Source organism: Gouania willdenowi, chromosome 4 (genome assembly GCF_900634775.1).
Source record: "Gouania willdenowi chromosome 4, fGouWil2.1, whole genome shotgun sequence".
NCBI classification, from domain to species: domain Eukaryota; kingdom Metazoa; phylum Chordata; class Actinopteri; order Blenniiformes; family Gobiesocidae; genus Gouania; species Gouania willdenowi.
The window spans coordinates 13,225,928-13,238,976 of record NC_041047.1 but is presented as its reverse complement, the minus strand read 5'-3'; the positions used below and the strand labels follow the sequence as shown (position 1 = coordinate 13,238,976).

The 13,049-nt window shown below is 36.1% G+C and overlaps 1 protein-coding gene across 1 annotated transcript; it reads right to left on the bottom strand.

The window, feature by feature from the left end:
- Positions 1-1,144: 1,144 nt before the first annotated feature.
- On the bottom strand, positions 1,145-11,249 carry LOC114461487 (small conductance calcium-activated potassium channel protein 2-like). The gene is made up of 10 exons (XM_028443584.1): positions 11,062-11,249; positions 8,866-9,954; positions 7,748-8,182; positions 7,130-7,225; positions 5,790-6,205; positions 5,042-5,183; positions 4,570-4,680; positions 3,566-3,693; positions 3,312-3,381; positions 1,145-2,188 (listed from the first exon to the last, which is right to left on the bottom strand). Exons 2-10 carry the CDS (start codon positions 9,937-9,939, stop codon positions 1,904-1,906), a joined length of 2,757 nt encoding a protein of 918 aa, XP_028299385.1. The 5' UTR covers positions 9,940-9,954; positions 11,062-11,249; the 3' UTR covers positions 1,145-1,903.
- Between the last annotated feature and the right edge of the window lie 1,800 nt (positions 11,250-13,049).

Below are 13,049 nucleotides of genomic sequence, written 5' to 3'. Positions count from 1 at the left end.
CAGAAATACTAATATATCACGTACTTTAAGGCATTTTTCCACAATCATGGAAAAGTTATCAATAACAATAACATGCAGTCTATCATTTGAGAACTAACTGACTAATCACTGTCGGACAAACATGTATAATAAACGAGTATGTGATGTTTGTTAATCCAGTGTTTCTAAAACCTTTTGGATACAAGGGAGAACATTTTACAAGGATTCCCTCATAATGCTCAATTCAATTAAACATCATTTATTTTAATTTCTTGCCCTAAATGCCACAGGAATTACAGTTTCTACTGTATGACGTAAAGTACCTGTACTAGTTTTGTATATAATTTATGTATTACCAATTGACAAAATATCTGCACATTTATCTGGGGGAAACATTTAAGTACTTTATTGCATAATTCTTTTGCTACTGGACTAATATAGGGAAAAAAACTTGGGCACCTCTGTGTAAACCTTCTGTCATTCTTTTAACCCTGCTTTCATGTGACTTTTATTATTATTATTATTATTATTATTGGAGGCCTTAAATTTCTGTAAATAAATTTAGAATATTTATTTAAATAATCAATAATACACACATTCAGGCCAGAAAAAACTCTTTATTTGTAAAGTTTTCTAAACCTAAAATTAAAAACAATATTTTACTATATGAGTGCTGCTGATCATACATTATTGTATGTGCTGCCTATCATCTTGCTTACGTCGGACTGAAACATATAACAAACATTTTTCTTAAGTTTAAGGCCAAAGTCTAGGAAATCAATTTTAACAGAGAAAACCAAGTATAGTTTGTTGATGGGGGGGTTACATGCACATAAAGAAATATGCACACTAAATGAAAATGCAATAACATTTTTTAAATTTAATTGAATAAGCTTAAAGATAAAAAAAATATATATTAATTATAAATGAAAAACACAAAAAAAACTGAGGCAATAATTTACATCATAGTGATTCAAATGCAACCAAATTCACAAAATAAATACATGAGAAAAAATTAAGAAAAAGAAAGAAATAAAAGACAAAATAGATTAAAAAAAATCTACTTGTACATTTAGGATTTAGGAAACTACTATTTGAAGTGAACATTACTTATTCAGAATAATAATACATGTAACTTCATACAGTTCAATATAAAATCAGGGGCTTTTGATGATTTGGAAAAACTCAATGATCTTTGAAAAAAAAAAAAAAAAAAACGAGGTAAAAGCCGGTAAGTTATACAGACTGTTAACAATGATAAAACATGTTTTTTAGTTAACCACCTCTGTGATTTCCCCATTACAGGACATCAGTAATGCAGAATTAGCATTGATTAGTGTATATGTTTGTGGTACATACGTGTATACATGTGCTTGATGTCGTGTTTTCATGATGTGAACCTATTTCCAAATGTCTAAAAAGTGATGCAGGACAAATTCAGCTTCATCCAATCAGTTCCACAGTCTTCAATTGTTAATTTCTGTTGAGCCTTTAACCTCCAGCTTCAGTTTCCTGTTTTTAACCAATAGGTTTTGTCATCAAAAAGTATTTTTTCCCCCCCAAGACCACTACTTTTTTTTCAGTTTTTTTGAATTTCAAGCAGCTTTTATCTTAAGGTGTGTCATCTAACAATACTTAACAGTTTTATAACTGCAAAAAAGATTGATTTTGACTAAATAAGTTGAGGGAGTTGCTTTTCAGTCTGTCGTAAACGCCTTTGGCTATTTTTCCATCATCAGAAAAAGACACTTCCTGCCTCTATAGAGATTTTTATTTTATAGCTACAGTGAATGTATATTCTGTACCTAATGTAAGAATGTTTATTTGTGTGTAATTCCCCCCCCCCAAAAAAAAAAAACAGTTGATGCACTAATGGCCTTTCTGTTATGGAAACTGGTGCTTTATGCTGATGACAAATGCTGAATCAGCTGAATGGTGTGTCTGACATGATGGATTTTTGACAAAGCTGCCCGGCGGGCACAGAGCAGCACTTGGAGCTCAGCGAGGATGACAGAAAGTGGACACGGCAGGACAAGTCCTCCAGGAAATCCTTCTGTAGCTTTGTTATCCCCTGTGAAAGCACACCAGGCAGCACATGCACACTTTGAAGTAGGGAGTCCACTTTATCGTCCAGGGCAACGATCCGGCGGTCCAGCTCTCCGCTTCGATGCTGCAGCTCCGACACCAGGTCGTACATCATGTTCTGAGTCTTGGAACCAACATGAAAATATTACACTGAAGTAGAAGTTGATGATAATGTTATAGATTCATACAACTTAGTGATAGAGAGAAAGTTCTATTCCACAATCTCTAACGTTTTTAATAAAGTATGACAAATCCTCAGTTAAACAATAATATACATTCGAATGTGTTGTTTTTCCTTTTGTCCCCTTGTGATGAGCTGTTTAATTTACAATGATATACTGTATATAGCAATCTTTCTATAATGATAAATATAACATTAATATGAGCTATTTGATCTATGGATATGTATAACCTTTTTATAATGATAAAGAGAATATATTAATAGGAACTATTTGATGAGATATTTAATCTACAATGATATATATATATATCTTTTTACAATGATAAACATAATGTATTAAAACAAACTATTTGATGAGCTACTTAAGATAAAATAGTTTAATGATAAATATAATATATTAATATAAACTACTTGATGAGCTCCTTTGTCTACAATTATGTGTATAATATTTATATAATGATAAATATAACATATTGGTATAATGAGGTAGATAACTATCTTGTAAATAGCTATTACCAATATATTTATTGTTTAATGTAATAAATGTAATGTCTATGTATGTTTTTTGATGAGTTTTGGTCACATGATCTCTCTTGCACGGCACATAAACACCTGTTTTGACTTGTTTTAATCATGTCCTGATGACGACGCGTCCACATGACATCCCTGTATTAAATAAAGGATTTTACACCTCAAGAGTCTCTCAGATTTTCAGTTTCTGCTGCTGCTGCTGCATTCCATTGTTTTTTGACATACAGGAGAGGCAGGCCAATTATTACATTCTTCAAATGACTTTATATTAGTTTGTTAATACCAATGAATAATTATCTTTCAAACAGAAAAAAGGTTTGTTTACAGCTGCATCACTTTACTAATGGAAGCTAATAGTTAAGACAGTAATTCAAGCAGTATAATTCAAGTACAATTGTTTCTCATTTGTTGCTTGTTGACATTAAACCTCAATTCATTTATGCGTGACAATAGTAATTGGATCCTTTTTTTTTTTTTTAAATGTACTTTTAAGTTGTACTCGACATTTCAACAGTGCATAATGCATAATACAAACCTTTGCAAGATCAGCAATTGTGTTCGCCTGGTCTGTCAACTTCCTTTGCTCCAGTTTGACTTCCCGAAGTCTGAAGTTCCAAATTACAACCAGGAAAACATAAGGGGATGGGGGTTGGGGTGATGGTGGGGGGGGGGGGGGGGGTACCAAATTAAAACATTGTTGGACACAGTTTGTCTTTAAACTCACCTGTTCCATTCCATCTATTACCTGCAGGGTTACAGTCTCACAGCGGATGTGACTTTGATACTTACCGATGAATTGCTTGTAGAAATTTACGCTGATGGTGGCGAACTCTTGAATGGTCAATCTTCTTGACCAGCTTGGTGTTTTTATAAATGAGCCAAGTCTCTCTCAGCACATTTGCTGCTGTGTTTTTTATCTGCAAAAGCAACAGAGTGCTGAATACACGCCACAGCAAGAACGCACAATGGAAATCAAGCACCAGATATGTCTCTTTGGTAACACTTTACTATAAGGGTCCCTTAATCAATATTAATTAATGTATTATTAAGCATTAATTAACAGTTCATAATATGTTAATAATCATTTTAATGTATTACCTAACATTAATTAACAAATCAGTTCATGCATTAATGAACTGTTAATTAATTTCTACTACACATAAAAGTTACATAATGTTACTATTCTTATGGGTGCACACTTAGTAAAATGTAATACGTTTCTATTAATCATTTACCTATGGTGTTTACATTAGCATTAGCAACCTGACACAAACCCTACTAAATGAATGAGAGTGATATTAGCATTACTTAACCATAGCTAGCCATCAGTAATATGCTTTTTGGCTTTTTAGTTTGTGTAAGGTTGCTAATGTTACGCAACACTTTACTTAATAAAGAGCATAAGTAATGATTACTCTAGACGTTATTACGTTTCACAAATCAATTATTGCATATGAAGTTTGCATACATAAGGATAAGTAATTAAATTAGGTAACTTTTACAAATGCTTAATAATGTTTTAATCAGCGCTTTGCAGTTAACATTAATTAACTGCTTATTAATGCATTAACTGTTCATTAATATTAGGTAATACATTATAATTATTAATAACTTATGATCAAACTGTTATTTAATGTTTAATAATGTATTCACCAACATTAATTAAGGGACCCTTATTGTAAAGTGTTACGTTTCTTTTATATTCATTTACAAGAGAATGTACACATTGGCTAAATATGCACATATAATTATATATTTGAATGTATCACTGTTTCTGTGAGTAATGAGAGGACCTTCTTATAGAGTTGAGTGTCCATCATGAAGTTATGGACGTGCTTCTCCGCTCTGGTGAGTTCGGACTTTCTTGCAACAACAGCCACCACTAATGCTGTGCAACCTGCTCCCTGTGGAGAAGGAGGAGAACCATAATTAGCAACACTGCAGAATTGGAAAAGGCATTTTGTGTTTGACATTTTTATTGGTAACTGGTAGCTGAAAGAGATTTGTAGCCTTCGTCAAAGTTAATTATTGCGTTATGATAGCAGAGAATTCAAGGCCATGCTCCCAGACTCCAGTGTTAAGCTGTAGAGACATTTCAGATACTTTTACACAATCCCTTCTTGGTGCACATTGGATTTAAATCTCTTATGATTGAGATGTACTGGACACCTCCAAAACTTGTTGGAGCAAAGTGATAATAATGTCTATAACTTCCTCTTTTTTGGTACATCCCAGGTTGTATAATAATCACGTAATGTTTCTCACCATTATTCCTGTTAACAAACAAACTCCTTTTCCACAGTAAGTGTGAGGTACCATGTCACCATAGCCAATGGACAGGAAGGTGATGGAGATCAGCCACATTGCACCAAGGAAGGTACTTGTTACTTCCTGTGCATCATGATACCTGGTGGCACAGACACACACTTTAACAGTTGCTGTTAAAGCTTTAGAAAAAAAAAAAAAAAAAAAAAAAAAATGGGTTCAGGAGGATATTTGAAGGCACAAATGCAAAATTATAAATATATCTTTTGAACTTTAAACATAGTGATTATTATTATATTCTTTAAAACTGCTTTGATACATCTTTTATTAATCTCTTTATGTCCAAAACTCGAGTTAGCTGTACTAACAAAAGCAAACCCAACAAAATTTGTGATAGATAGTGAGCGAATAGTCACTTTGAGTTATTTGATTGGGAATTATCTACAAACGCACTGGCACTGTATTTTTCTTCATCTTTTATAATAAAGATGCAGCGTTGTGTGCAATACTTAAAATAGCTGCACCAAATAACACACACTTTAACAAGCATTGCAAAAGAAGAACCCAAATGTTCCCCAAGCTGAAACTGCTCACATATCATCTGTTCTCGTTACCGTGCACACTGCTTTTGCACAGTAAGTGTGAGAGATCATGTCAACTTAACCAACAGATCGAGAAGTAATATAAATCTGGTGTGGCCTAATTAATCTACCACTAAAGAACAAATAAACGTTTTTTAGGCCTTTACCTCTCACATACACGTACAGTCCATGCAGCGATGATCCAACAGGTCACACTGAAGACAAGCAGGACTGTGCCAGGGCAGATGGTCATCAGCGTCTTCATCACAAAACGAGTGTCAAAGTTGATCTTGTTGAGTGCTCCGATGCTACGAGAAGACGCGTCTGTGAACAGTTTGCTGTGGAGCAGCATCACCCGCCCAATGAGGTAGAGACGCAGGAACATGGGCACAGAGAGGAAGATGTCGACGTCAGCATCCGTCTCAGACGTGTAGCTGAAGTTGAGCTGAGTGGTCCAGGTGAACACGTACTGACCCGGGATAGGATGGATAGCACACACAAGCAGCTCCAGCACCACAAAGAGAACCCGCTGACATGTCATGGCTACCCTCCAATCATCTGCCCCATTGTCAACCATAAAGAGCTGCAGAAACAATAAAGATTGAGGTATATAAACATTTATTAAAATTAGTTATTCTTAATATATAGTATATATTAAAAGGTACCTGTAGTGAAAAGGTATATAAGAAAAACAATTCCATAATGTATTACCAATAAACAAAATATGTGCACCTTTCTATGAAAAAAACACATTAAAAGGACTTTTTAGAACAATTTTATACCTTAGGGCATAAACTATAGGGAGCTACCATTTTGGTCTGGATATGACGCACCATCGTTGATTCCTGTTAGCTGTTGCTATGCAACAGTGATCCGTTAGTCAACAGTTTCTGAACAATAGCGGAGTGTACAGCGAATGGTATAATAACAAGAGATCCCACAGAAACATTTCCTTTGTGTCTCTAAGCCAAATAATTACACTAAGTCAGAGTTATCCAGCGTTGGCTCCATAATATCGGTATGGGATACACACTTAAAACGTTTTCGTTTGGACGAAATTTGGTGATATGGAGGACCGCTTCGAGCTGAGCTGCTATGAGAGGGATCTGCGGGCTAAGCTAATAGACAAAAAGCCAAAGTTACGTCAGAAATCAGACGTGTGTCGCGACAGAATTTCTTCACAGAAAGTTTCAAAGCAGCTCGTAAACGTTTCTGCTTATAGGGGATACTGTCATGCACTAACCGCATCCCCACCAGATTGTTAATGAATATAATGTGGTTTTACCATCAACCGATGACATGATTTGTTTAGCTAACCCAAAGGATCATGTTAGATTATACAAGTCTAAGCAACCCTTAAACTGACTTACATTACTGTAATTACATTGTTGACTTATGATAATGCTCCAAAAACCATCCATTATCTGTAAAAGATGATTCGTCTGAAAACATAATCACTGGTGGATGCACATAGGCGAAGAATATTTCCTATTTGAGCCTCGCTTACTTGAATCTCTCTTGCGTGGTACATCACAATCAGTACCAGAAGAATTGCAGTAGAAAAGCTGATCAGGCCTTTTAGTACAAAGGAGTACATGGATTCCTACACAAAGGCAAGAAATAAAGCAAAAGCATGGTTAATATGGAAATAAGGTACCTCATTGGTAATCCAAATTTAAATAGATGCAAATGAATATAGAGTTCTGCAGCAATACTGACTTTTATTTAACAATTTGTTTAGCAAAACAAAGGGAGTTACTATTTTCTTTAAGGACAATAGGCTATAAATTATTAGTGCATTATGCAGAATTAGAAATAGCTTTTTTGCAAAATGTTAAAAAACCTATTGATTTTCCTGGCACCAGGTTTAAGCACGAGCGTTACAATCAGACCCTAATATTGTGGGCAACATTCATTGTTGAATTTCTCTCTTTTTTCCTGTTTTAATTATTTTTTTAGGGTTTACGTTTTCAAATTTCTGTAGTCAATCTCAGTCAGTTTAACTGGAGGGGAAATGACAGTATAGTCCCTAATGCTAAATCTCTATTTAGACTATGCCAAGGTTCCTATTTTAATATGGCCTTCTTTGTTTGTTGACTAAAACATATAAAAAGATCTGCTGTACCTTGGTGTAAACTCCTCTGGACAGCTCAGTTTCAACGACCATGACAATAATGCCGAACATGCCACAGACCAAGGCGTAGTCGCTCAGCTGTTTGCGTTTCCCAAAAAGAACTTTCCTCTGGCCCAGTCGGTAGCTGAAGTCTTTGGTCTTCTTCTGTGCTGGCATGCTGCCTTCACCCATGTTTCCACTGTTGGCCTTACTGGAGTCCTCCCGGGTGACTTTAGAAAAGGCGTCCTCGAGGATCGCGCTCTGGAGTAGTTGAAGAGGTGGCTGGCTCAACTGGAGATCTGTAAGACTTGAGCTTAAAGAAGCGTGGCTACTTAGCTTTAGTATTGCTTCCCCATTAAGGATATCTTCACTTTCCAAAGTCTCAGGAAGTTGAGGGCTTTGTTTAAGAAGGGAAACTTTAGACCCGTTAAGATGTTGAGGATTGGTCTGTGGAGTCGGCGTTGGGAAGCAGGCAGCACATGTATAGCAGAAGAAAAAAAATTGTATATTTTACCTTCATAGGTGCTTGTATGGAGTTCATGGGTCAAAGAGTAAATAAAAAAAATATGATACAGATTGTTTCAGAATAAAAGACACTCAGAAAAACAAAGGTTAACATAACTGCCTTATTCAGAATTGATCGGATAAAAGTGACTTTCTGTTCATGTTCTCGGTATACTCCACTGACCCTTATTCAGTAAACTCAACAGCACTTTTTTTAAAATCTTTTTTATTCTTTCACTGGTCATTGGGGGTTTCATTGCATTAACTTTTAAAATGCAAACAAGACATTTTTGTGGTTAAAGTAAACTATATATATTTGTTTTCTGTTTTGATCAAATAATCATCTTACAAATTCTAGTTTCTATTCTTAATTAACATTTTAGTTAAAAATGTTACAAAGTGTAGTACTTATTATTAATTTAGTTTTTGTTAGTGTTTTCTGCTTTTTTTGGCTTTAAGGGGTCTGTTATTGCCACATCAATCAAATCCATTTGATGAGATACGTTTGTAGTAAATGTAAATTTTAGGTTCATTAGGGACCCCTTTACTCTAGATATTTGTGCCAATAAGAAAAAAAATTTATAAACAGAAAAAGAATTTCTGCCATAGATAGAAAAAACCTGTACCTGGCTTATTCTTGGTCTTTGGACTAAATCATGGTTCTCGAGGGAGCTGCACTGGCTGATGGAGAAGGACCGCACACTTTTGTTACAGACTGGTGTAGGTGACCTCTTCCTCCACGGGGAGCCTCTTACAGCTTTGTGAGGCTGATGGTGCAACTTGGGGAGAAAAGACGGATCCCCGGAGGACCTCAAAGTTGGATCAGGAGGTGTAGCACAGTCATGTTTTGTGGTTTGAACCAACACAGGCTCTTTACCAAAGATCTCTCTCCAATTGATGCCTTCATTGGAAACCGGATGAGGTAGTGCTCTCTTGGTGGGGTCGGAGGAGTTGATAGGAATGTTGAATAGATTTGGACCAATTGTTTGGCTGCTGTTGCTGAATTTGAAATGATTGCACGATTGTGCATTTATTCCATCTGAGTCCAAAGACATGAAGGCACCTTTGGGGGCATTTGTTTGGGGTTTCCATGGTTCTCCCTGGTTAGTCTGCTGTGGTAATACCTGGTCAGTGTTAGTAGTTTGGGCTCCTTGAGAGAACGTTTTATTGTGTGCTGTGGATGATGGGCTTCTTTGATTTGTAAGCCAGGAGAGGCAGCTTGGGGCTGCAATGGAGTTGTGTTTTGACTGAACACTCAAAGTCTCTGAGCAATTATTGGCATTCGGACAGGGACAACCACATCTTTCATTGTGGCTTGTCTGCTCCATACTGGTTCCTGCTTCTTCTGTAGATGACCGCTCGTCTCCAATGCTTCCACAGAGCAGAAGCCAGTCCTGATCACCAATCTGCGATAGTGTTAGGTTTTGGGTTTTCAATGGTGACATTTGCTCTGAAACCCTTTGGTTTTGGATTGCGTTGGAACCTTGTTGGGGCGATGACGCTAGGCAAAAGATACTCTTCCTCTGTGTGGTGGAAGGAGATTCAGCTGAACTTCCAGAGTGGGGCTTCCCCTCTGGAGCCTTTGTCAAAGATGAAGGACCACCTGAGGTACAGCGTGTGTGACCTCCATCTTGAAAGACTTCCCCCGTAGAATCAAGACGATGTGTTGCATTAGTGGGTTTAACCAAAATCAGCCTCATGATATCTTAGCAGAGCTGAAACACAACACATGGGTTTAAGAAATGTCTGTGAAAAGGTCAAATCTTTTATTTCTTTCATAATGAACTAAAGGAATACAAACTCAAATTGCTTTGATTGCACTTTGAAGACTGTTTTGGTTATTAGTTATAACTTGAGCAATGACGAAGAAGACAAACGTAGCTTACCTCCTCTGTGAATGAATGACAGTTTCAATGAAGTGCCTTGCATTTCAGAAAAATAATGGGAGTAAGTATATCTAAGCCATCAGTAGCATTCTTTTAGGACCGATGCGTGAACAGAGGAAAGACATGCTGCTTCTCATCTAAAATGTTTGGGCTCAAATCCATTCGGGTTGTCAGAAACAGGGTTTGCAACGTTCTGTGTCTCGGTTTTCTCTTCTTGTCCATGATGGACTGACAACCTGTCTATGGTGTCGCCTGCTTAAGGAATGGGCCATGACCCAGACCAGAATCAAGACTAAACAGTTATAGCTTAAAACTGCTCACATTAGTAATCACTTGAAAAAAAAACAAAAACATTATTAATTATATCGTTTACTCTCCACCTTTATTTGCAGCAAATTTTTGACCTGGGATACTGGTAAATGAAGAACTGGAAAAATGAAATGAGGAAATTCTCAAACAATTAAACGATTGTCAAAGAAAATATTAACTGCATCTGTTTTGGCTTTATGTGACGTCTAAATGACATTAAAAAGTCAAAAACATGTGTTTAACTTAGTAAATTGTTTGACAGTATCTACAATAGAAACATAGTCTTTAGAAACTTTACTCAATAATTGGGAACAAAAGTATTTCTTAGCACCTAAGGTTATTTTTCTTGTTCCCCCCGAAAAAAATCACATTTTGTGATTTTGACTAGTATAAAAATCCAACATAAAACTAGAACAAATGTTATTGGTCATGTGTGTTTTGAAAAAATTTAAATAACTCAATGCATAATACTGTCAAATATTACAACAGTAGTAAAACAACTTATGACAGATATTTCTAATACAATACAAACAACTTTCTTTGGAGATCATTTAGTATTTTTAAAGCTTAGTTAAAAAAAAATAATTTATTTATTATATTAACATCTTCCTCTTCTATAGGACTTACCTGTGTATTTTGTTTATCATTTGGTCCAAACTTGAAGAATCTGGTCACAAAGCAAAAGTCTGTCTGCCTCCATCCTCTCAGCGCTCATGTTAAGAGGAAGAGAAGCAGTCAGAGTGGGTGTCAGTCAGCAGCTTGCCTCCTTTGGTCTGAGCACTTGATAAAGGAGCTTCAGAGATGCTTTCCTTTGAAAGTAAATCATTAGAATTCAACATGAAGGAAGAAAAGGGTCGCAGCTGACCCACCAAAGGGTTGCCATGCAAAATAGGCCTGGAGTGGGAGGGTGCAGCGACAGGTTGGGGTGCAAAGACTAACAGCTAAAATGTGTTGAGAAGCATGTAAAGGCGGGAACATCACAAACAGAGAGGCTCAAAGAGGTTCAAACAAACCGGGAGTTGTCTGGTGGGCAGCCAGAAAAAGGAAGGGGTATTATTAGGTTTCAATTAAACGAGGGAAATTAAAGGTCGCTTTGACTTGTCATTGAAGCTTTTTGGTTCAAAGGCCTTTGTGACGTCTCTTATCTCCTCGGCCACAAGGGCCTGCAGGACAAACAGGTCCTTTCAAAAATCTGGTTCTAAATAAATCAGACAGGGTGGTTAAAGCTTCATCAATCTTTGAAATCATCGTCCCTGAAGACCCAACATATTAGCAACTGAAGAGATTTGCCTTAAAGTGTAAGTTGGAATGATTTCAAAACCATTACATCAACAAGATGTGGCGTGCAGCTGCAACTGTTTCTTTCACAATTTGAAACAACACAATTGGTTGGATCTTGTATTATCTATAGGTAGAGACATTTCCTGTTATTCTAATGAGTGAAGGATGCTAGAGCCAGGATTCTAGCACATTCTGCACAGATGCTACTGACAATTTCACTGACCGTGGAAAGAAAGCAGATTTTATAAACATGCATGCTGTAAAAGGAAAGAATCCGATACAAACCCGACATCGGTGAGAAGCAGTGCTGAAAAACTTCACTCCATTAACTCAATATGTCTCTACTTGAGCTCAATGTGTGGAAACACTGGTACTAATTGGTACTCATAGTATTTCCCACTTAGGAACAAAGTTAAAAACCGTATTTGTGTTTGTCGTGTCAAATCCGACCATTTTTTTTCAGCCCGCAGGAGAAAGTAAAAATGACAGAGAAAACATGAATCATTGTGTAAATGAAACTCAACAATATTTGCAGGGGATCAGTTTTCCCGGTGCTTATATCACATGATTGCAGTCATTTGTAATTGTATATACCTGAAAAAACTCCAAAGTCTTAAATCTTCCGCAAATTATTACATAATAATTCCCTTAATGAAATAGAAATTGGTCATAAAATCTAGAAAATTTAAAGTGAAGATCCTGTTGGGACTGATATGTCACTTATTGCTTGGATATTGTGGGATTCTTATATATTTTGTTTTTTATGTATACGTACAAGTGCAAACTAGGGCACAATAATTTAGAAATGACTTCGTTTTCCCCACATTAAATCTGTGGCCCCTGATCTATAATGAGTTTGACACCCCTGCTCTACATGGATCAATATGTCTCCACAAATTGGTTCGATTTTTTTAATCCAATCATTCTAAATCTATGATTGTGTAGATTTTCTTTTCATTCCTTCATCTGCTATCATAACTGTAAACAAAGCATATACTAATACTTATGCTATAGTAAAGCAACATCAGCTGTTTGCTGTGCAGACACTATGTGGCATCAAACACAAATACAAAGCTCACTGTTTGCTGCCTCAGCAACTCACCACATGAATGTTGCTGTGCTGTAGAAAACCTTTGTTGTGACCGACAGTGCCACTCACCATATCAACAAATAGGAAACTACAGGAAGAACTTTACATAACTCACTGGATTTATGCTTACCTTTGAAAGATATGTTAAAATTAACTTCTTTTAAATACAGATTAATGATTCAAAATGAAAGTCAAATGTAGCTGGAATAGTTCATAGATTTACACAGTTCTGAACTATATTTTG

Excerpts from the sequence above, each read along its gene's own strand:
- LOC114461487 (XM_028443584.1), bottom strand. The coding sequence starts at position 9,939 with ATGAGGCTGATTTTGGTTAAACCCACTAATGCAACACATCGTCTTGAT. Across the intron at positions 6,206-7,129 it reads ACCACGCAAGAGAGATTCAA|CTCTTTATGGTTGACAATGG; the intron begins GTAAGCGAGGCT and ends TTGTTTCTGCAG. Across the intron at positions 2,189-3,311 it reads CAATTGCTGATCTTGCAAAG|ACTCAGAACATGATGTACGA; the intron begins GTTTGTATTATG and ends GTTGGTTCCAAG.